Source organism: Aythya ferina, assembly GCF_964211825.1.
Source record: "Aythya ferina genome assembly, chromosome: 1".
NCBI classification, from domain to species: Eukaryota; Metazoa; Chordata; class Aves; order Anseriformes; family Anatidae; genus Aythya; species Aythya ferina.
The window spans coordinates 130,895,147-130,917,193 of record NC_140296.1 but is presented as its reverse complement, the minus strand read 5'-3'; the positions used below and the strand labels follow the sequence as shown (position 1 = coordinate 130,917,193).

Genomic DNA, 22,047 nt, shown 5'->3' with positions numbered 1-22,047 from the left:
ACTTTTTATTTTTTTAGAAAATTTGCTTTTGTACAGCATTTGGCTTAACCATATTTCAAACAGACTTCCTCAAAGAAATTTGTAGCCCTGGAAACGGAGGCCAGAGACAAATTGTATATATTCACTCTGACTTTTCTTGGAAGCTACAGCTGTTCATTGTTTGGACACACAATGGGCAGATTAATATCTCCAGATATTCACCAGCCATCCTCCCAGAACAATGACAGGCAGGACAGGCAATAAATGCTTTTAGCAGAAACTTGAGTTTCTGCTACTGCTTCAGATAAAGCATTTTGTGGGGAGCACCTGCTCCAAATATACAGAGCCTATGCTACACAGAAATGCTCTTCCATGTCACAACCAACATCAAATGTAGCTGTAAACTGTCCATGCAAGTGCTGATGAATTGACTTGCAAAGAGAATGAGACTCTGGCATTTTTCTTGACTGTTTTACCTGATAGGAGTAAGCAGATATTTAAAATTACAGGAGTATTTATGTAGTTGGGTGGTTTACAGAGTCAGTACAGGGGAGGGAAGTCACTACTTCCCTCAAGCCAGAGACTTAATAAGGCAACTCCTGGAAGAAACATGAAAAGGCAACTCCTGGAAGAAACATGAACAGAAATTTGTCCATAATTAATATTCACAGGGAAAGAAGCATGCATCAATTTAACATTACCAAAGGTGACACAATTAATTGTTATATATGTATATATTCTTGTAAAAAAAAAAAAAACTTGTGGTGACATTTTGGAGAAGGATGTTGGTAACAAATGCCCATTTTAATTTGAAGAGAAAAGCTGCTTACCACCAAATTTCACTGCCATTTTATGTAAAAACACAAGAGAGACACTGCTGAAAAGTACTTCAGCAGCAGTGCCCTACTCCCCCTAACTGAAAATTAGTCATCTGGTTTTGAAAATACTATCATTAATATTATTGCCATGATTCCCTCTCATTCCCATTTACAAATTCCCACTGGCAAAAAAAAGTAACTTGCTGAAGCAAACATACTTAATCCTACAAAAGTAATGTAAGTGAATGAAATAGACTTCCTGCCTTCAATATATTAATCTGTAAGAGAAAAAAAAAAAAAAAAAAAAAAAAAAAGGATTTGGTCTTCCACCAGTACAAGGAGAACATTAAGGACGTGTGCTGTTTCCAACTTGAATAATTTCAGTGACATGTATGCTCAAGTGGTGTCTGGGAAGACTTGAGTCTTGGGTTACAGCTACATAAGAAACGCCTGCTGTCCCATAGTCAGGTATCTCACCCACAGAACAAGAGACGCGTCCTGCAAGAGGCCATGCCATTTCGTGGGCCTGCTGAACTATTTTTTTTCTGTCCTGGCTCTGCCCAGAGTGGCACCAGGTTTCTTCTGGGGTGGCCAGGTCACTTTGGCTGACTGGCATTGCTCTCAAAATGACTTTACCATAAAACAATGGAAAGAAAAGACTTAGAAAATTGAAGGGAAAATCCTGGCTATTCTCCAGTGAAATCACTGAGGAATTTGGCTACTCTTCAAGAGAACAGAGAATTCACCCCAAGAAGACTGATATCCAAATATTCCTCACAATGTATGTGCAAGCTGTTGATATGCAGTAGTTTTGAACTTCTGCCTGCAGGTGGGTAACCCATTTCTACAGGAAAAAACACATTTTGTGACAGCCAGCAGAAACAGATAAGAAAGAGACCTTTGATAGGAAAAATATAATTAAAAAAAAAATAGCATGCCATTAAAGGAAGTATAAATACACTTTATATTACATGAGTGGACTGTGTTTTCTTTAGTGTACATGCCATTTTTATTAATTCATACACTAAGTGCTAATGTGTTTCCTAATGCCATTAGGTGGTGCTTTCAGTAAGTAATATAATAAATAGTTCTTAAACAGTCCTTTTCTGCATCATGTTTTCTTTTTCTTCAGTAGAATAAAATTTAAATCAAACTCGACAGTGCCTCCTCCTTTTGAACTCCTCGACCTCACGCAAGGCTGTGTATCACGTTTCTGAGGCACTCTGGCTCCCCTCGGGTGTGATAAACTGCACTTTGGGCACGATGAGGGAGGGATTGGTTCTCCGCATGGAGTTGCTCCTCCGTATGGAGTTATTTCTCCTCATGGAGTTGCGTTTCCGTAGGGAGTTTTGGTGGGACAGCTCACTCTTCTGCAGGGTCTGGATGAGAATTGATGGCTTCTCATCAAGCTCTCGAGCGCTGCAACGTGGTGCTGCCACTTTGACGGTGTTGCCGAATTTGGAGTAGTCAACAGCATACACGCCTTCCTCTTCAGTGACAATGGGCACGAAGCGGTGACCCCACAGGATCTCCTCTGCTATGTAGGAGGTTCTTGCCTGTGTCGTGATGCCAGTCGTTTCTACAACACCTTCAAGTATCACTATGAGCTCCAGATCCTGGAGTGCCAGGTCAGCAGCGGAGATATCATAAAGAGGACTCCTCTTGTCTATGACATGACAAATGATTAAAGGAGCCACCAGGAAAATATTGTTACTTTCAATGGGGTTATCCACAGGGATATCTACTTGGTGAATGGGTATGACTTCTCCTTCAGGGGTCGTAGTCTTCCTCACAACCTGAATTCTCACTGAGGCACTGATGATCATGCTCTTCCTCAGGTCTCCTACTCGAAACATGAAGCAAAGTTTGCCATTTCGAACTGCAATGACTGCCTGCCTGCTGAAAATCAAGGTTTCTGCCCGCCTGTGAGCTTGTGCAGTTTTCATGAATATGCAGCCCAGCATGACAGCATTGATAATCAGACCCACAATGTTCTGTAGGATCAAGACTGTGATGGCCAAGGGACATTCCTCTGTCATCATCCTGCCCCCAAAACCAATGGTCACCTGAACTTCAATGGAGAAGAGGAAAGCAGAGGTGAAAGACCTGGAGGGGAAGATTGCACAAAGTTAACTCAAAGTATATCAAACATTAACTGATAAGCTATTAGCATGTACTTTCTAGAAACAAATGGCCTTAGAGGCCTATTTTTGCAGTCTTTGTACAGTTAAGCCTTCTGTTAACATCAGTGGAAAGACTGCACTCTTGGTGATTCAGTGTTTGCTTGATCAGAGCAGCATCTAATGGTGAGAGGAGAAGGAAGACCTGAGAGCCTGAGATCCTATAAGACCGTCTCTAATAGGAGGTGAACCTGAGAAGCTCACTAAAACCTCTGTTCCAGAAGACACGTCCCATGCCATGTTAGCCGACAGTGCTTTAACTCACAGCATGATTTTCCACCTTCTCCTTCCCATGGAGATCTTGGTGGAGCTGTGGTTTAGGAGACAGGTGAGCAACTGGCTGCACACTGACATTCTCCCACCACCCTGCACCTGGAAAGGAAACTGAGAAAATGGCAGCATTTCACTCATGCTACCTGCCCGTCTGTCCTGAGCCCCTTTAACAGGATTCCCTGGAGGGAAAGGGGACATTCCCACATTCCTCATACCTCCCAAACCTACGCTTGCTTCACGACTGAGACTGCTGGATCAGGCTGCAGAGGGAAGACAGTGGCCTCCATGGTCCTCTTTGCACATCCCTGAAGGAGGATAGTACTGTGACCCTGGGCTTGGGTTTAGCTCACTGTTGTGTAAAGGCTAGCTGGAAAATTTCAACACAGAAGTGTACTGTAGAAGTGTGAGTTAAGTTAAATGTCCCTGGTAAGCTACAGTGCTGGACATCAGAGTGGGCTGTCCACAAGCTTTCCAAAACACATGGTTTATAATATTGAACAATGTCACCTCCCCTGTATACACCAGGCTCTTTCATTTCTGTTTATAACACAGATATGTCCTTCACCAAAGTCTCTTATGTCCAAAACTTGTACCTTGGGATTTATTTGGTAGACATGGGATCTCATGAGCTAACATTATAGTGACCCTTCTAACACAGTGCAACACACAAACACTTGAACCATCCTCATGCTCATTGTGGCTTTAACTATAGAAAATATGTATCCTGTCCATAAAGATGGACATTCATTGGTTTTGGTTTGCTTTCCAATGAATTCATTTTAAAATAACTTCTTATTGTTGTTGTTGCTTGTTTTTCCTAACCATATTTGCAGTGAGCCTGGAGTCGTTGGGACCATGAAGAGACATTACAATAGCATAGGTAATACCAGGGATAATTTTCTGTAAAACAAGAAAGCTCATCTTTCAGAAAACCAGCCAGCCTCCACATAGATAACTTTGAAAGAACTTTGTCATTTAGTTCTCTCTCCCCCATCCCCTTATTCTTTGGCAGATCTCCATGTATAGAGGGTTTTATTTCTGCAGTTCATTCTAGAGAAATCAGTGATGAGGGATTTTATTAATGTAATTCATGGAATGATTTTTATATTCATAAATATTCATCGACATGCAGAATTAAACTTCTGGCTGAAACTTAATTCAATTTTATTCAACTTAAGGCTCTGTGCAGTGAAACATTCTGATTTCCCTTAACGAGGGGGGAGGAGGAAAGGGGAGGAGATCTACCTTTTTACAGCAGAAGTAACAGAAGCAGCAAGCTTGTACAGCATTTTGAACATGTGAAGAGGGAGCCATAAATGCCAAATTACACTATTCCCAGCTCCCTCTCTTCAGAGCTCTGCAAGTTTTCCTCTTGCGTGGCAAAGTCATTCTAGCCTTAGAAATTCTGCAGTACTTTGAGAAATTGAAGTGTTGTGCAAGTTCCATCCAATGATTAAAATTTCCAAACCCAGGTTTCCCATAAATCTGGAATGGCACCTACTCAAAAAACTCTTCTGAAATATCTTTAGGCCTAAATCTCAGAAAAAGTAAGTTACAAAGTATTTGCTATTGTTTTGGCAGATCATCTCAGCATGAAATATTTTACATCCAGTAATTTACTGCTCTTAAAAATATCAGCAGTCATACTGCTGTTGCATGGCTGTGTCCAAAGTGGTAGCCAGGTTTAAGAAGATGAAGCTAAAAGATTTTCCATGGCTTGAAGATGGATACCTGAGCAGCTGTTTGCTGAAACTCCTTAGGCACTCACAGCAGAGCACCATGTGTGCTGTTTGTCATGGGCTAAGCCATGCAGCCACACCAGTTCATTGGCTCTGTTTATCCCCATCCTTCCAGGCTGTTCTTGCAGCAGCAGGCTTGCTGGGGAGTTAGTGAGGTAACATGGCTCTCCTTTGTCCTGGTGGCATGAAGCCCTCAGCACCCAGAACAGGCTTTGTGGGGTGGTCTGGGAGTCCCAAGGGGGCCTCCAGGCAAACAGGGGTGTGTCCTCCCAGCTGATGCCAGAGAGCTGCTGGGTGCAGCTACCTGCTAGTTTGGATTGAAAAAACCACATACATCCTTCTCTCTAGGACCAATACACCAGAAATGCTGGGGGTGACATCCTGAAAGACTTCCCCAGTGGTCACAAGCTGGGCCATGACATCTCACTTCAGAGGCAACTGTGGCCACTTAATGGAAAAGAAATAAGAGCAGCCTCCCCCTTCCCTAGCCCCCAAAATTGAGGAAGGTTGGCTTGGAAAATCCCCATTTCCTTTCAGTTTGAAAAAACTAATCTAGCAAAAAAAGTGTCAAAATGAAAGTAGAATGAAATCACTGCTCCCTTATGAGCCAGATCTGATGTACCTTCACACTTGCTGAGGTGCCTCAAAACCTACATGCAACTCCATGTTGGAGTTTTCCTCCAAGAGGAGGAAAGAGGAGTGGATACCCTCAGCCAGCTCTGCAGCCCCCTCATGGTCCCTACCACACTGCACCATGTAAAGGCAGTTGCTCTGGCCATTCTGAATCCGGAGCTTTCTGCTTAAAAACCTTGTGCTGTAAAAAGAGATGTTACTGATGGCAGAGCAATCTTGTTGCTTACCCCCACTTCCAAGCAACAAACACTTCTTCTAGCCTGTGTAAGTATGTGCCAGTTTGTCAGAGCCTTGAAAATTGCCATGGCTTTGGGGACGGAGAGGAAAATACTTTTCTTTAACAGCTGACATTTAACCCAGTAGTCCCTTAAGCTTTCACTGTCTGATACATCATGCACGTCATGGAAACAGTTCATCTGTCAAACCGCTGGCCTGTGGCTTCAGCAAGGGACAGGCATTTTGGAGCTGTCTCAAGGGAGCTTTCTCAAAAGACATCTAGCTTTGCCCTAAGCAGCACTTTTCTTGCTAGCTGACACCCATAGCCAGTGCCCTGCTTCTCAGGCAGCGCTTTTGCGGTGGGCAACCTTTTACCAGCATGGCAAGCAGCTTGCACCATGCTCAGGATGCTACCGCTGCCATAGACAACATTACAATACGTGTAACACATACCCACTCTTGTAGCAGGCTCTTATCTCGACAGGCAGGGTATGTTACCCACAGAGTGTGGAGACACATGAAAAGCAGCAGGTCTCCCTCTCTCAGATCCTGTAAGGAATCAAAGAAATCTACAGTACAGTATTTTCCAAGCCCAGAAGGCTTGCTGAATTTATGTACTCAAGAGGAAAACACCACACTTTTCAATTGTCTCAACCAAACATCATGGTTCATGTAACCCAAAAGCTGCATTTCAGGTATCGGCAGGACAGCAGGCAGCTCTTTTCCCCCCTTTCTTTGTCCCACCAATTGTACTTTACCTGACACATGTCACGCAAGGTGTCCACTTTGTGCTGTTCGTGGTGCTCTCTGTGCTTGGGTCCATGTCACCGTGGGCAAAAGCCACCAGCCACCACATCATGGCGAAGAGCAACCAGCTGCACAGGAAGGACATGGTAAAGATGACTAGTGTGTGACGCCACTTCAGGTCCACCAAGGTGGTGAAAATATCTTGCAGGAATCGCCCCTGCTCACGGATGTTCTTGTGCGCCAGGTTGCATGCCCCATTCTTGGCGATGAAGCGGGCTTTGCGTGGCCGGTCTCGGATGCGGGGCTTGCGCAGGTTCTCAGCAGCGATCCGTGCCAGCACATACTCTTCAGGGATAATACTCTTTCGAGCCAGCATCTTCCTGCCACCATAGTCCACCCAGCAAGATGTGAAACAGGGGCCAGTCCCTCTAGCACGACTCCGGAGGAATCACTGCCTACCCTGAGAAGAGAGAAAAGCCGGTCAGATTTGTCACCCGTGCACTATGGTTAGGTAACCCCACATCAGCAACCCTTACATCAAATGTCACTGTGTGGCTTTATTCTACAGCGCCCTCCCCTTTTCAGCCCATAACTTTTATGCAAGCAGTCGGTATCAGCTCCCGACAGAAAGGAAAGGTACTATTCCGACGCTCCTTGCGGGAAGGCAGGCTGCAGAGCCGTCTCGCAAACTCGGTGTAAAGTAACCTGACGTACGACAGGACGGATCCTCGGGCTGCTTCTCCGGGATGCAGCTGTGCCCGGGTGGGTACCGCAATGTGGGGCGCTCGTTGGTTTGCATCCTCTGGGACTCGAAAAGTTGGGCTCCTCTGCTTCGAACCGAGGCTTGCCTCGCTCAGCAGGGCTTTAGCTGCCGCGACCCTTCCAAAAAGCCCCCATCCGGTCCCCAGAAAGCATCACAACAAGGAGCTGAGCTGGCAGCTGGAGAAAGGGCTGGCGGAGCAGGCGTTCCCGTTTCCCCTCGCAGCCCTCCTCCCGTGCCGGGACTAGGCGGGGCAGCCCTGCCTTTATCCCCAGCCCTGGCCCCAGCCGGCTGCCAAAGCTCAGCAGCAGCGAGCGGGGCTCCCAGCATCACTGCCGGCCGGGCCGGCCCCCCGGCCCCCATCCGTGGCCCCAGAAGCGGTGCTGTGAGGCTGGAAAAGGCGCCTAGAGGGATGCTGGATGCATCCCCTAGGGCCAGATCCTGCAAATGTAGCAGGGGGCAAGGCGGCTCCCTGCGTGAAGCCCACCTCTGGCAGTAGCAGGGCTGGCAAGCCCAGGGTTTTTTCCTTTTTAGCTTTATCGTACCTCGGATCTCAGTGAGACAGCTTGCAGGCAGAAAGCGAAGTGCATGCGTAAGTATCTGGAGGAGCAACGCCAGAATCTCACGGCCTTTGCTGCTTTTGACAAACTTAATTACCTGTTTCTGCAAGAGGAAAAGAGGCATTCCTTTATATGGTTCACAACTCGTGTTAACTTAGATGGGTGCAGTGTCAGGGCCATTATAATCTTCAGCTGGTGGAACAGGCATTGACAGATTGGTATTTATGTATGTGATGGGTATAGGAGAAATTATGGACAATGCCAAAAACAAACAATGATATAATAGAAGTTCAGTCATTTTCCCACAGGTCAAGGTTTACAGTTTTGGCTCTTGTGTTTAATGGAAACTTGCATTCTTGGAAATTACGGCTTTTTTTCCGAAGTCTTAGGGTTTGTAGTAGGAAGAATAAACAGTACATCAACTTTACGAAAAGATCTAAATTTAGATTTTAATGAAGCAAAGTGCAGAGATTTCATTGTGTCGGATTAACTCCTCCATGCCCAAGGAATGTGTGTGTACAGTGAGGAGGTTTCTAAAGTTTTCTGAGTAACACTCAAGTGAATGACCTTTACAGTATAGAATTTACACAGAACATAATACATTACTTCTTTCTATAAACTAGAGACAGAAAGAAATGCTTCACAGGCGTGCTGCAGTCAGGAAGTTTTTAAGTGTATTCAGGCTTGGAAAAATTGAGAAGGCACATTTGAAAGGCAATGTAATCCTCAGCTTGAAGATATCCATCCTGTCAAACACATGCATGTGCTCAAGTTTAAATAGATGAGTGATTCCTGGAAACTTTTCTAGCAGTATCCTTTCTAATACCAAGTATCCAGTAGTCAGAAAAGAGACAGACTCAAAGCCACGGTCATATTAGGCAACTAACTAAACATTTTTGTAGGAAATTAACTCCAGGCAGATGACCTGCTTCAGTGTGAAAAATCAGGTTCTAAATCAATTACTTTGGATTGTAACCAGGCTTGAGTACAAGCCCAGCAAGTCACTTCTGTGTGTATCTGCAGGATCGGCATTGCTGCCCACTGTGGAAATCGATGGGCTAGCATGGGAGAGCCTGGGAGGTTATTCTGCTACAGATGGAGTGGCAGAGGCTGGTCATGAGGGACTGACTCATTCATTTGATGCAGCCTCCAAAAGAGCATCTCACTTGGGTGTAACTGTTGGAAACAGCTGATTTAGTACACATGCAAAAAATCACCTTTCCTTTTTCCTCTCCCTTCCCTTTTCCCCCTTCTAGCCCCATGAAGCTTTTGTTCCATGCTAGGGCTAGAAACAAGACTGATGTTTCCCCAGTATGGTCACTAGCTGTGTTTCAAAAAACATACAGAGCTGGCAGGAAATTGCATGCAAACCCCCCTCCTTTTGCAGAAGATCCTTGCATATTATTATTTTGCTTTTGACACAACTCATGCCATGCAACCAGTTCTAGTTTTCCCTAAGGTTATTATTGACATCCATAGCTTTATAAATGCAGACATGTAAATACCAGGTGATGCCGCTTTTATTTACTTGCCACCTTAAAGCAAAACCCACCACTGCTTCTGTGTTTAGTCTCCGATCTTTCTCACCATGCCAAGCCACTTTGTCTGCTGGTGTGCCCCTTGCCCCATCTGCTGATGGGGTTCTGAGGAGGAACCTTCCAAAAGCTGGTCAGGTGGAACAGGAACTGCCTTGCAGTCAGAGTCCCCTGCTACCTCCCAGCCCCTCTTGTTTCCCATGAACTGCTGGGGGCTTCCTCACCATGGTGGAGCACCACGTGAAGGTGCCCCACTTCCTCACCATGTATGGAGCACTGTGCATAGCTGGGATAGGAAGGGGTCCCTTCAAACACAGATAGTCTTGGTGTAACCCCAGTGTGACTACACCGAAGTTATCGATCATTTTCCCCATCATTATACACTGGAAGAAAAATGCTTGTAAATCCCATCTTTCCATCTCTGCCTACTCAATATTGGAAGAGCTTCCCCCTCACAGAAAGGGATGCTTCCCTCCACTCTTATACCTGAGATCAGCTTTGAGGAAGCTTGCTGGGCTGCAACTGTTGGCATGTGAAGGTCAGGAGCACTACTAACAAGAACCATTCCTGGTTCAATAATATGAGACATGATTTTTAGCACAGCACACACTTCCCCAAGCTCCAGTACATGAATATGTTCCAGAGAGTGACAGCTACCAAAAATGTTCCCCTTTGCCCTTTTAAATACTTGCTTGGTTGCCACATGCACATGAAAGTCTGAGATTTAAGTAATAGCTGGGAAAATCTCCCCAAATGTCTCCTAGCCCTTTTTGTTAAGAACATAGTGTCTGAGTACTGTGAACACATCCTGTACAGCAGAAAAAAAATAATCAGAATTGATGACAGGTTTGGGTCCAGGTTTATTCCAGCCCATTATGCTTCTCCCTTTTTGCTGATTCATTTGCCCTCCACTCACAAGAGTTACTGATATTATGGCAAATATCACTTCACAATTATGCCTACCTAAAAAGTATTAAATAATGTTTTTAGGCATGAATCTTAAATTTCCACATTATATCTGTGCCCAGTCCTTTCAGAAAATCCTGCTTCATAATAAGTTTTGTTTGAAATTCTAATCTTAGCTTAGAGATAGGATGACTTTTCAGGCAGACAGAGATGTCAGGCACTCAGCACAAGGCTTCCACAAAGACATAAAGCTGATAAGCCCTATACGGACAGCATGGATGAACTCTTCCCCAGCTGAACTGGCAGTAGATCCATCAAACATGAAAGAGCAGAAACTGCAAACTAAGGGCGTCTGTTACCCTGAAACAATTTTTCTTTTTTCTTTTCTGTTTCATGCAAGAGCAGCAGGACAAAAATAGTCTTTATCATCAAAATACATGTAACTCATGCCCCTCATCCATTATTGCTAAGTTACATAGTAGAGTCTATATATGTCCTGTGGGTTTGCTGGCAGAGGCACTGATCTACATTAAGACTGTCTGGTTTGGAAATGATACACGTTGTTGAGATCTTAGCCACTTTTTGGATAAATAGTCATTTCTTTTGGCTTTCTTTGTCACTGCAGTGGCAGAGAGGCTCCAGGGAGTTTTGACACAAGATTTTATGGAACAAGTGATAGCACATGCCTCTTTCATGCTTCTTCCTACACCAAGGAAACAGGGGCCAAGTCTGCTTGCGTAGGAATGTGTCCTGGGATGGGCAGTGGTACTCCAGCCAAACCTGCCCAGAGCTGGGCCCCTACCACTGCTTGCAAAACAACATGAGCTCCCCTGCCCCTGCTGGCTCCCATGGCCTCTCCTAGGAAGTGCTACCATACTTGGAGGGCTGCCCCCTGGTGCTCCAGAGAATCAGCATGAAGGCCACCAGCATGCATCCATGACATAGGGCATGGTCTTAGGGAAATGGTGCAGGGAGATCCCTTTTGGGCTGGGGCTCCTGCAGAGTCAGCAGAGAGGGGGGAGGAGGAGGGAGAGGAGAGGGATTATCATGCCCAAACCATGTGATTCCTAGAGTGATCTGATTTATGAAATCCAGCATCTTTTAGCCTCTGCTTCCTGTACTCCACCTCTGCTCCAGGGACATGCCTGAGCCAAGAAGGGGGTAGATGAAAGAAACGCCTTGTGCTCCAGGATTTACCTTATACTCACTCTCAGCCTCATTTCCCTCTAGAGGCAACCACATTGTACTATGTCTGTGTGCAAAACCCACCGAGACTTCTTGCCACCCCACATTACTTACCCATCTCCCTGCCTTTGTCTTTTATTTTAGCATTGTGTTTGTTTCTTTCCAAATCTCAACAGTGAAGGTTGAAAACCAAAGGCTGCACATTGCTGAGTCTCAGCACTATAGAGACTGTCACAAAACCTTCATGCCCTATCCCTTGATAGGGCAGTTGCTTGTCCCTAGTTGGCTCTAGGGACAGGCAAAGATGCCTAAGGTAGCAAAGTGCTGACTGTGGCAGAACAGCCTCTGTCTCCTTTTTCTGTGCCAGAACTTTGGAGAACCAGAAGTTAGAAGAGGGTACACACCCCTGTTGCTAGGGCTTGGACAATTCTTTTCTCCTTTACTTCTGGAGGGATCTGGAGAAACAGAGCCAGGTATCAAAGGTTTTTTCATTGATGTCCTTGTCCAAATTCTCCTATTCCTCCTGTGTAGCTGGAGCCAGAAGGTTTGTGGCTGTCTTCAGCATCAGAGTAGCATAATTCATTTTCGTCTCCATAAAATTCCATAGAGGTATGGATTTTTTTTGTATCTCCATCTCTGTGCTTCCAGGTCGCTTTGGTTACAAGTGATTGATATAACAGCTCTCTCTGCTGGCTGCAGAGTGAGAGTTAAATTAACATATGCCATTGATGGAAGATAAACACTACCTCTCATCTTCAGATCATATCACGGAATAATTGGCAGCTCTGAACCCTCTGGTCTCAGATGCTACAGTGGCCCCAATAGATGGCCCCAAACCCAAATGATTCAGCTGTGAAAATCTGTGGTACAAAGAGCCTCTCACAACTTAAGGCTCCCCCCTCTGATGGAGTAGTCTAATACTCATAGCTGATATTGCTGAAAGAGTAAGGGCCAAATCTAGCTAGTATGCTATAAACACACATAACTGTCAACCATGAGTCTATAACTTTATGCATTTCAAAGAATATGCGGCTTTGGAGCATCTGTAACTGTGATACTGAAGGACAGTGGTTCTGGACCATGTCATTTACACTGAGGTGCATTAGTTCCTTGGTTACATGGTTAAATATTTTACTGGATGTTTAAGTGATGTTTTCAGATGTAAGCTGGTACAGCCAGCAAACCCTGAAGTAAAATAAAGGGAGAGTTAAGAAATGTCATGGGAATAGCTGAGACACTCATGGGCAGTTCTAGCTGTCACTGTTTGTTACTTATTTATACCTTCTATTCTGAGGATGTGCAACTATGCAAAGTATTCATTTGTAAAAATGACTAATACGCATACACAAGAATCAATTTTCAAGAATTGAAATCACCAAGAATTTCAAGAATTGGAATCTTCAATCAAGAATCACCAGGTGGTGAAATTTGCAACATGGTAACATTTGAGCTGAATGCTACGTTATTATAGAGTAATTCATAGGATGGAAATCTCCATATTCAATGAAAATGAATTAAGACTTCTTGCACATGGTGAGTGTCAATACACTAAATAGAAACTATTTCTTATTAATAAAACAGTTATTTTGCAATAAATGTTTGTTTATAGTCTGTTAAGAATGTGGCTTGTTTTATTAGAGGAATAAAAAACTCCTGCCAGGAAAGTCTGTTATGTTTGCATGAGTAGTGTCTAACACCAGACAGATTCTATCAATGGTGGATAATTAATAACTGTGTAGGAAATTGTTTAAGACTTTTCTAGAAATCTCTCTTCTCTTGAAGAATTATATTTGGAAGCTTCTCTGAACTTCATAGCTTCATATAAGCCAATACTCTAAGCTGTCCTGCCAAAAGAGCATCAGCACATCACTGAATTGTAAGTCAGGGAACTTCTGCCTCATAATAATTTTTTGATAATTTGAGAACCTGGTAGTCTTTCCCCACAATTCTACACAGAGGTCAGTTCTGGTGGAGAAAAAACAGAGCAGTAAAAAAACAATGTGGAAATGATTGGGATGTTTGCATGGCAATGAAAAATTTGATTTACAGTTTTGTTTTCCGCCTTTTTTTTTTTTTTATTATTACTCTGTTTTGCCTCTGAAAGGATTTATTTCCAAAGAAACCAAAGAACTCCTCACATGACATCACTGAATTCATATCAGAGAGTTTACAAAACTTATTGTGGTTTTAAATTAGGCTTTCAAAAGGTACTGCTTGAGGATATAAAATAGCAAATCTGACTAATTCATTTTTGCTTTTTAACACATTTTATGGGAGAATCATTGCTCCAGAGAGATTTTAACTAGTAGCTATGTGGTTTCACTAGCTATTTTAGAATGGATTTCTACTGACACTATCACAATGGGGATACTGAGCTCAAACACAACTTAAAACCCCTGCAATGGGATTCATGGCACATGAACATTTTGGCTCAGAAATTAACACAACATTTGTATGGGGCATTGCTGGTGAAGCAGTAATGAGAGGTTAGCTGTTACTAGTATGGTGAAAGGTCACATACAAAAAGGGCACAAAGCCATTTGTGCCAGCCAATACAGGGAAAAGGAAAGACAATACACTGGTTGCAGCTCAAAGGTTGAGGAACACAGTTGTGGATCCACAAACAGCTGCATTGGCAAAAAGGGACCTTACTCCTTCTATTTTACTTCAAACATTCCAGAAAAATACTTGACAGAGAAAAAAAAATGACAGATGAGATGAGAAACTTAATTTCAGAAGTCTCACAAGAGGTGATTTTCCTCTATCCATAGGTAAAAAAAATATACATGTGGCCAGTGTTTGCATTCAAAGCTCCTTTGTAAAAGGAGGAACTTGGTATTTCTAGAGTATAATTTTGCAATAATGAAGGCTTATTTAGTTACTGCTTTTGGGGAAAAAATCCAAATCATGATCACACTAGAGTATGTGTCCCCTGAAGAGGAGGGGTGTAAGGATAGCAAACTAGAGAAAAGCAGGGGAAGGAGGAGAGAGCAAAGCTGTGTCAGAGAGGGAATAGAGCAGAGAACACAGAGTAAAATCAAGGAGTGGGAGGCCACAGGCAGAGTAGGGAGCACTCAGGAATACAAACATGAACCTCAAAGAGGGTATGATATACAGAGGTGCTGAGGGAGGAAAAAAAGCAAGGAGGCTGTGGCAAGAGAGGAAGGGCTGAGGAGTGACACCAGAGGTGGGAGTGTGGCAAGAGTCAAAGAAACCAAATCTCTAGGTTGATGCTTCCTTGTACATGTAGGGTCAACAGCCTAAGAAAACTGCTCCTAAAGGGGCCTCAGTTAAGACCTTTACATATAATCAAGAGAACTTTGTTTCAAAAGACTGTTGGGAACACCCTTCTTCAAAGCAAAAGTTCAACCTATTCCATTGCTGAGTATGTAACATAGGCATGGTGACTAAAATGCAAGATCTGACAGATCTATGGCAATCTGTGTGCTTTGTCTCTTGGAATCTGTGTGTATTGAGCAGGATTAATTGCTTGAGAAACCAAACCGTGCATTTAAACTTGCTAGAGGATATGCTCCAATGATTACCAAACACTTTGACCACAGTTGCGTAACTCCAGAACTCCATGCAGTACTCCTGCATTCCTTCAGCAAAATGAATCAAGCATGCTGGTAGACTATACTCAGCCCACAACGTATTTTCTTTTCTACATATTGAAATAGCAGTGTTTATTACACTGTATACCTCTGGAGGAATGGATGAGCAAAGAACAGTCTTCTTACTTCTGTGATGTGTTTGGAACAAATGTAAGAGGAAAGAGGTGCTAACTGTTGGCCCCTTTTAAGTTCTTTAGGATGCCTAACAAATCTTAGTTCTTCTACAGCCACTTAATGTGGCTTAACAGGAAATAGGATTTCAATGATAGCATTGGTACCTCTTAACATAAATCAGGACATCATCAAAGATACACAGGTGAAGTTATTTGTACTTCATCTTCACACTGTCTGAGTCTGACAGCAATGAATCCAGTTAGCTTTTCACTGAATACAATGAAATTAAACCAAGGATATTTCTGGCCTTTTGGCTCTGAAATCTATATAAAAACATGCTGTAAACATCTGCTTTATTTTTTTTTATTATTTTCTTTGTATGACAGGGTTCAGCAGAGAGTATTAATTGGGAAAAGAGCAAAAACTTTTCACAGCAGTAGACAGGGAAATCACGATGCTTCCCTTATTAAAATTTTCAAGGCTGATTTTTTTTGTTTAGTTGTGCCACAAAGCTTGTATTTCCAATAGTTAAGATGGGAAAACCAAACCAAACCAAACCAAACCAAGACCCATATCACTGACCAAAAACAAAACAAACAAACAAACAAAAACCAACCAACCAAAACACACACACGCACACAAAAACAAACAAACAAACAAACAAAAAAAAACATAAACCATTGTATCATTTTTACAATAGTAGACTAAATACAATTCCAATTTCAAGTCCTAGTTTTGGAGGCCAAGGGGAGCAATTATTGTCTCATGTTCTTTTCTTTACACTAGAAATAGGCATAACTGCACTTCTTGTTCATCCTCAATCTTACAGAACCATAGAATGACAGAATGGGTTAAATTGAGAGGGGCTTTAAAGATCATCTAATTCCAACCCTCTGCCATGTGCAGAGATGCTTTCCACTAGACCAGGTTGCCCAAAACCCCATCCAACCTGGCCTTGAACACCTCCAGGGACGGGGCATCCACAGCTTCTCTTGGCAACCTGTTCCGGTGCCTCACCACCCTCTCTCTGAGTGATGAATTTCTTTCTAATATCTAATCTAAACCTTCCTTCTTTTAGTCCAAAGCCATTACTCCTTGTCCTCTCACTACACACCCTGACAAAGACTCCTTCCCCAGCTTTCCTGTAGGCCTCCTTTAGGTACTGGAATGTCCACTACAAGGTCTTCCTGTATCCTTCTCTTTTCCAGGCTGAACAACCCCAACTCCCTCAGCCAGTCAAAATATATTTATATATAAAATATAAAAATTGTCTATAAAAATAGATGAATAAGAATCACATTGAATACTACTAGTGAAACTGATGTCTCAAACTCTGCCTTTGAAAATATGTCTATTAAACCCCTTCTAGAGGGGGTTCATTGCTCATTGCGCAGTTATCACAGTTCAGAATCTAGCCATATGCATTAGCCAAGTGCAGGCAACCTTTTCAAACATGTGTGAGGTAAATATATATCTAAGTGCACCTAAAATCTTGAAGGAATCATTTGAAAATCACGTCGTCTTGGACAAGATCTGATTTATGGATAATTCAGAAATGTGCAAAGGAAAAGACAGGTTGTTCTAGCATAAAAAATAATGTGAAGGGCTAAAGACATATAACACATTTAGTGGTTGTCTAATTAAATGCCATTTTAAATAGAATATTTTAGTGGAAATGTTTAAAAGATTGACTAATAGCAAGTTCAGATAAATTCAGATTAATTTTAATATGAAGTCTTATGATACTGTACAAAATGTATTCTTCTATAAACCTATCAAAGCATGCATAATTATAGGGTGATTTGATTCAAAAATAGGGGTCTTCGATTCAAAAAAGTCTGCAGAATGAATACAGATTTAGGAACTGGCTGTAGGGATAAGTCATCATTGCACTGAAAAAATAGTGCTGTACTAACTACGGTGTATGAACTAACACGAAGGACAGGAAGAATTTCCTTATTTCTGATGAAATTCCTTTCCCTCATTCACTGCTCCTCTACTACAACTTGAAGAGCAAAGTTTATCCCTTTGGAATGCAGAAGATTGCCCCAAGTGTTATGGGTTTGGATTTGTTGTTTTTTAATTTTCCTCTCTGGGGACTGAATGCTTCTGGGAGTCTCTAGCTTCCTTGACAAACTGCACGATTTGATTCTTGCTTCCAGAATAACATATGCAGTTTGTAAGAACAGTGCATTATTTTGTTGTCTATAAAAGAAAATAAGGTCACTTAAAATGTCTAAGAAAAATGTTGGATTTCCAGGAAATAAAAACTTTCTGCCTGCGTGTTTGTGTTTGTGAAGTTTAATGGATTTTTAATTAAGTGATACTTTTATTTCTTTGAGGCATACATGTATTGTAATGGGTTTTATTATTTTGAAAGATGGACGTGTAAAGAAAAAAAAAGCTCTGAAAAAAAGGTTAAAGTGATGTTACATTGAATATAAAGTATTTGCATTTGAGTTGTTTAAAAATAAGCTATTAACATACATCGTGTGATTCTTCACATGTCTGCCCGGACAAATGAAGCAAAGATGCCATCTTCTTGAGAAAGCAGGTTCTCAGGTGTATCATATTCTAAAATGTTCCCTCGTTTCATGACGATGACCAGGTCTGCAGTTAGAATAGTGTGAACCCGATGCTGCCATAAAAAGAAACAAAAAACACATACAGATGTTTTCATTTTGATAGTTTTCATTGCAGTTCATTAATGGGCCTAATCCAAGGCCTATGAAGTTGGTGAATGGCTGTCCTTGTTTACAGTGGTATTTGGAGTAGGTCCTTGTACTATATCTTTAATCTGAAGAGATCTCAAAATATTTTACAGCCTCTGGCACCAAGCCTGAAAATACTTATGCATGCACGCACTTCACTTTCAGTCAGCTAATTGCCTTTATGGACAACACAGCTGTTGGAATAAATCCCACGGCATCACTGAAATACGTCTTCCCCTTAAGGAAATATGAAGAAACATCCTGAGTATGCCTGTATAGTCAAGGTGGCTTATCGTCCTGCTCCAATCCTCGGTTTTCGTACATTGTCTGTACACACTGCATACATCTTAGGGAATTCCTACATTGTCTCCTTCTGCAAATCATTTAGCTCCCTCTGTGATTAAATTGGTGTCTGCTGAAGGGAATAGTTTAGTCCTATATAACAGGAATGAAACCAGGTAGAGTTTGGTTGCAATGCTTTGTGAATATAGCCAGTCAGATATAGACATGACTAGCTCTAAAAATGAGACATTTCATTGTATAGGCTGAAGGTCAGGGATTACTTTATGGGGTGGATTTCTTTCACGTCATAGAATCAATGTTAGTTGCATGTCTAGGCTTTAGATAAATCTAATTAGTATAAATATTGACAAAATTAAATAAACCCAGGAACCACACAATAAACTCCTTCTTGCACTGTCATCTCAGATGTTGTGCAGTAGAAAGGAAGCAGAATGAAAGGGAACTAAAGAGGTAAAAAATAACTACCATAGAGCCAGAAGTCTTGTGAACAGTGTGGACTGAGAGAGTCTATTTGTGAGTCTTCACCAAAGTGGTGAACAGGCCATCCTCTTTGAGGAGTAAGTTTGAGGCAGTGTCACATTCAACTAGAGAGCCCTCAGAAAGGACTAGGACAATATTGGCATCCAAGATGTGAGATACACGATGCTGGAAAAAAGAAAAGAAAAACAGGTGGGTGAAGGAAAGATCATATATGAGTAAAGAAAGGAAGGAAATGAAGCCAGCTGTGTGAGGAAAGCTAAATATTAATATGTGCCATTTTGAGACATGAAGTTTCAAAAAGCAAGGGAAAAGTGAGATTCCAGAGTGAAGAACAATACTAAAAAATCGAATGACATTTAACTGGAGGGGAATATGCTTACTGCTAGCATCTTCAGCACTTATTTATCCAGTAATCTTAGAGCCTGTTGTAAATTACCCTGGGTTAAGTCATTTGTCTGACATCAACTAGCCACTGACAGACTTGAAACCAGAGTCCAGGAATCATAACTCTAATCTCTAACCACAGGACTCGATTCTAGACACGGTGAAGAAACATCTGTTGAAACATATTTATCTCTTGGATAAAATGTCTGCTTTTTGAGTAAGCCTACAATCACAAGGTAGAATTTATCTAAAAGGTATCCTCTGTGTTTGTGTTTATGTATGTATATGTATGCACATACCTGTGCATACTTGCACAGATATTTGTTATGTTCTGTGTCACTAGAAATGGCAGGAAAAAACAGGAAAAAATGTCAGAAACATTTAGTTGAAGAGATATTAATTTTTGAGCAATCCCTGCTGATTCTAATTTTTAAAATCTTTATTCTAAAACCAACCTTTTAAAAAAATTATTATTCTAAAAGAGAAAAGACCATCTGACCTGAGAGATCTTTTGAATCTTTTGGAATTTCAGCTCCTTTTATAAATTTGTGCCATGGTTTTAGATGCCATACATGCATGAACTTTAGAGGCAAAATTCAAATCTAGATTTTAAAGCAACTTTCAATAATGGTTTGACCCATGGATTCAGTTTAAATTTGTTAATGAGAATAACTGCAATTTTTTTTTTTGAGACAATCTATATGCTGAAGTTTCCTATAAAGTCTTTCTTCAGATCTCAGTGTTTTAGTTTGGGAATATTCTGACCTTGGGTTTTACTTTTATGTTGTTTTCATTATGATGTTTATATGTTGAAAGGCAAGAATAACTGCTTAAGAAATGAGGACAGAGCATCTGTGAGTGTCAATACTTACCGCTATTGTTACAACTGTACGGTCTGCAAAAGCAGTCATCACAACTTTCTGCAAAATGTTTTCCTACCAAAGTAAAAGACTTACTTCAGTTATTTCATCCTTCTTTATTCTACTTTGTTATGTATCTTCAAACATCAAAAAGACAGGGTCATATTCCACACCATCTTCCATCCGCACATCAGACTCTTAGTAATGAAATGACACAGGTGAAATGTAGGGATGCTCTAAAATATTTAATCTGTGTTGTTTTTTTTGCCCCTCACTGCAGGCATCGACCCCCAAAATACAACATAAATAATTGAAACTAAACACAAGACAAAAGAAAAAATTCTGTCAGTTTTCTTTTCTAACTAGATCTCATAGCTTACATTTTGGGGACAATGACGCCTCTTCTCCTAGTAGATCCATGCATCAATGGTATAAATTGCTATACTCACTGTGGCCATGTCAATAGATGCTGTGGCTTCATCCATGATGAGAATGCTACTCTTGCGAACAAAGGCTCGGGCCAGGCAGAAAAGCTGTCTTTGCCCTACACTGAAGTTCTCTCCTCCTTCTGTTACCATTGCATCTGTAATAAAATCAATTAAGTTGAATGTATGTTCTTACAATCAGGATGCAGTTATTTTGAGTGGTCACCATGAAAGCTCTGCTTGTGCACTGTTCCTGCATCAAGCAAGATCCCTGTAAAATCTAGTAAGTATAATATTGACTGAACACTGGCATAGAGAGATACCAAGAAAAATGAGCACATCTTCTTGGGAAAGGATCAACATATCATTAAGCAAACAGCTGGCAAAAATAGTTAAATCTGGTAGGCTGCAGGATTGTATCTTAGTAATATGAAATACACAATATGGTAGGAATTAGGTGAGCTTCCTTCATGAACCAAATCTCAAACAATAAGGTAAATGCTCTGTCAGTGTTCTCAACAAGAGCAACAACTCTGCTGGCCAAGCCAGGTTCTGCTGAAGGAGCAGAGGTAAATCTGCTCTTTTAAAACTCTTAAATGATAGGTCACCCCTCTGTGATGCTGAAGTGCCACATTTTTCTCTGAAATAAGTGGAAAACAAGACTACTCTCCAGCTTTTTACTAACAATATTTTCTCTGTCATGGAGACAGTATATTCATAAGATGCCTGTCAACATGATGGTTCAGTGTGTAAGATCCCATGTATCTATCTATATAAGTCCATGCTCATTCATGTAGAATGACTTTATTGGCCAACATTCCTGGCTACTTGGACATACCAAGGCCTCCTGGCAATGATTTGACCATGTTCTTCAGCTGAGCAATCTCCAAAGCTTCCCAGAGTCTATCATCAGTGCACTTGCATTCTGGATCCAAATTAAATCTGCAAAGAAAAACAGAGCAGGAGTCTTGTCACTACAATTGCAGTTCATTCAGGTCTTCTGTAACGGAACAATTTGGCACAGTGTATCTCAATTGATTTCTCTTGGACAGACTGTGTGGACACACTGGAGTGAGCTGGGAATGTTCATTCCCATTTCCATCCTTTCCTGTCCACAGTAACCATCACAAACACGCCATGCAATGCTTTTCTTCACCCCGTCTGCTTACACCTACCGGATGGAACCGCTGAACAGTATTGGATCTTGGAGGATAATGGAGAGTCGGGAACGAAGAGTATGAAGAGGCAACTTGCTGATGTCTATTCCGTCGATCACTATCCTCCCTGTTTAAAACAACATACAGAAGATGTGAGAGAATTGCACAAAATGTGATTTGCAGATAGCAGGCAGAAAGATAAAGCAGATCCTTTGTGCTGGACTCCAGATGATGAAACAGCTTGCTTCTGCATTCTCTCAGCATTGTTATATAAACATGGAGAAGGTGCATGTATGCATTAACACAAGCCAGAGGGAATCTAGTTTATTAGTGATGTTGTTGCCTTTCTGTCTGCTCCCCACCCACACACCTCCCCAAGGAAATGTGTGGCTCCTATGCTACATGATTAATAATAGCACTTGAAAGATAATTTATTTTGGGGCAACCTAAGGTTTACAGCCAAACAGA

At 41.8% G+C, this 22,047-nt stretch overlaps 2 protein-coding genes across 14 annotated transcripts in view; both read right to left on the bottom strand.

Annotated features, from left to right (window-relative positions):
* Nucleotides 1-1,737: 1,737 nt before the first annotated feature.
* On the bottom strand, nucleotides 1,738-8,030 carry KCNJ8 (potassium inwardly rectifying channel subfamily J member 8). Of its 4 annotated transcripts, none has more exons than XM_084505592.1 (3): nucleotides 7,891-8,030; nucleotides 6,597-7,045; nucleotides 1,738-2,903 (listed from the first exon to the last, which is right to left on the bottom strand). In XM_084505592.1, the coding sequence occupies exons 2-3, from the start codon at nucleotides 6,959-6,961 to the stop codon at nucleotides 2,003-2,005; spliced, it is 1,266 nt and encodes a 421-aa protein (XP_084361718.1). In that variant the 5' UTR covers nucleotides 6,962-7,045; nucleotides 7,891-8,030; the 3' UTR covers nucleotides 1,738-2,002. The 4 variants fall into 4 exon arrangements, with proteins under 4 accessions (XP_084361718.1, XP_084361717.1, XP_084361716.1 ...); XM_084505591.1 differs by lacking the exon at nucleotides 7,891-8,030 and adding an exon at nucleotides 7,291-7,586; XM_084505590.1 differs by lacking the exon at nucleotides 7,891-8,030 and adding an exon at nucleotides 7,300-7,586.
* Nucleotides 8,031-16,311: 8,281 nt separating this feature from the next.
* Nucleotides 16,312-22,047, bottom strand: part of ABCC9 (ATP binding cassette subfamily C member 9) — a 74,836-nt gene continuing 69,100 nt past the window's right edge. For 8 of the 10 annotated variants that reach the window (XM_084514478.1, XM_084514480.1, XM_084514472.1 and 5 more), the window contains 5 exons: nucleotides 21,598-21,706; nucleotides 21,261-21,364; nucleotides 20,447-20,580; nucleotides 20,010-20,072; nucleotides 16,312-17,897 (listed from right to left, as the gene is read on the bottom strand). In XM_084514478.1, coding sequence (XP_084370604.1) covers nucleotides 17,760-17,897; nucleotides 20,010-20,072; nucleotides 20,447-20,580; nucleotides 21,261-21,364; nucleotides 21,598-21,706 — 548 coding nt within the window. In that variant the 3' untranslated portion in view covers nucleotides 16,312-17,759. Of the gene's footprint in view, nucleotides 17,898-18,738; nucleotides 18,919-20,009; nucleotides 20,073-20,446; nucleotides 20,581-21,260; nucleotides 21,365-21,597; nucleotides 21,707-22,047 lie in introns of all 10 variants that reach the window. The other 2 variants (XM_084514479.1, XM_084514477.1) reach the window with 1 other exon arrangement.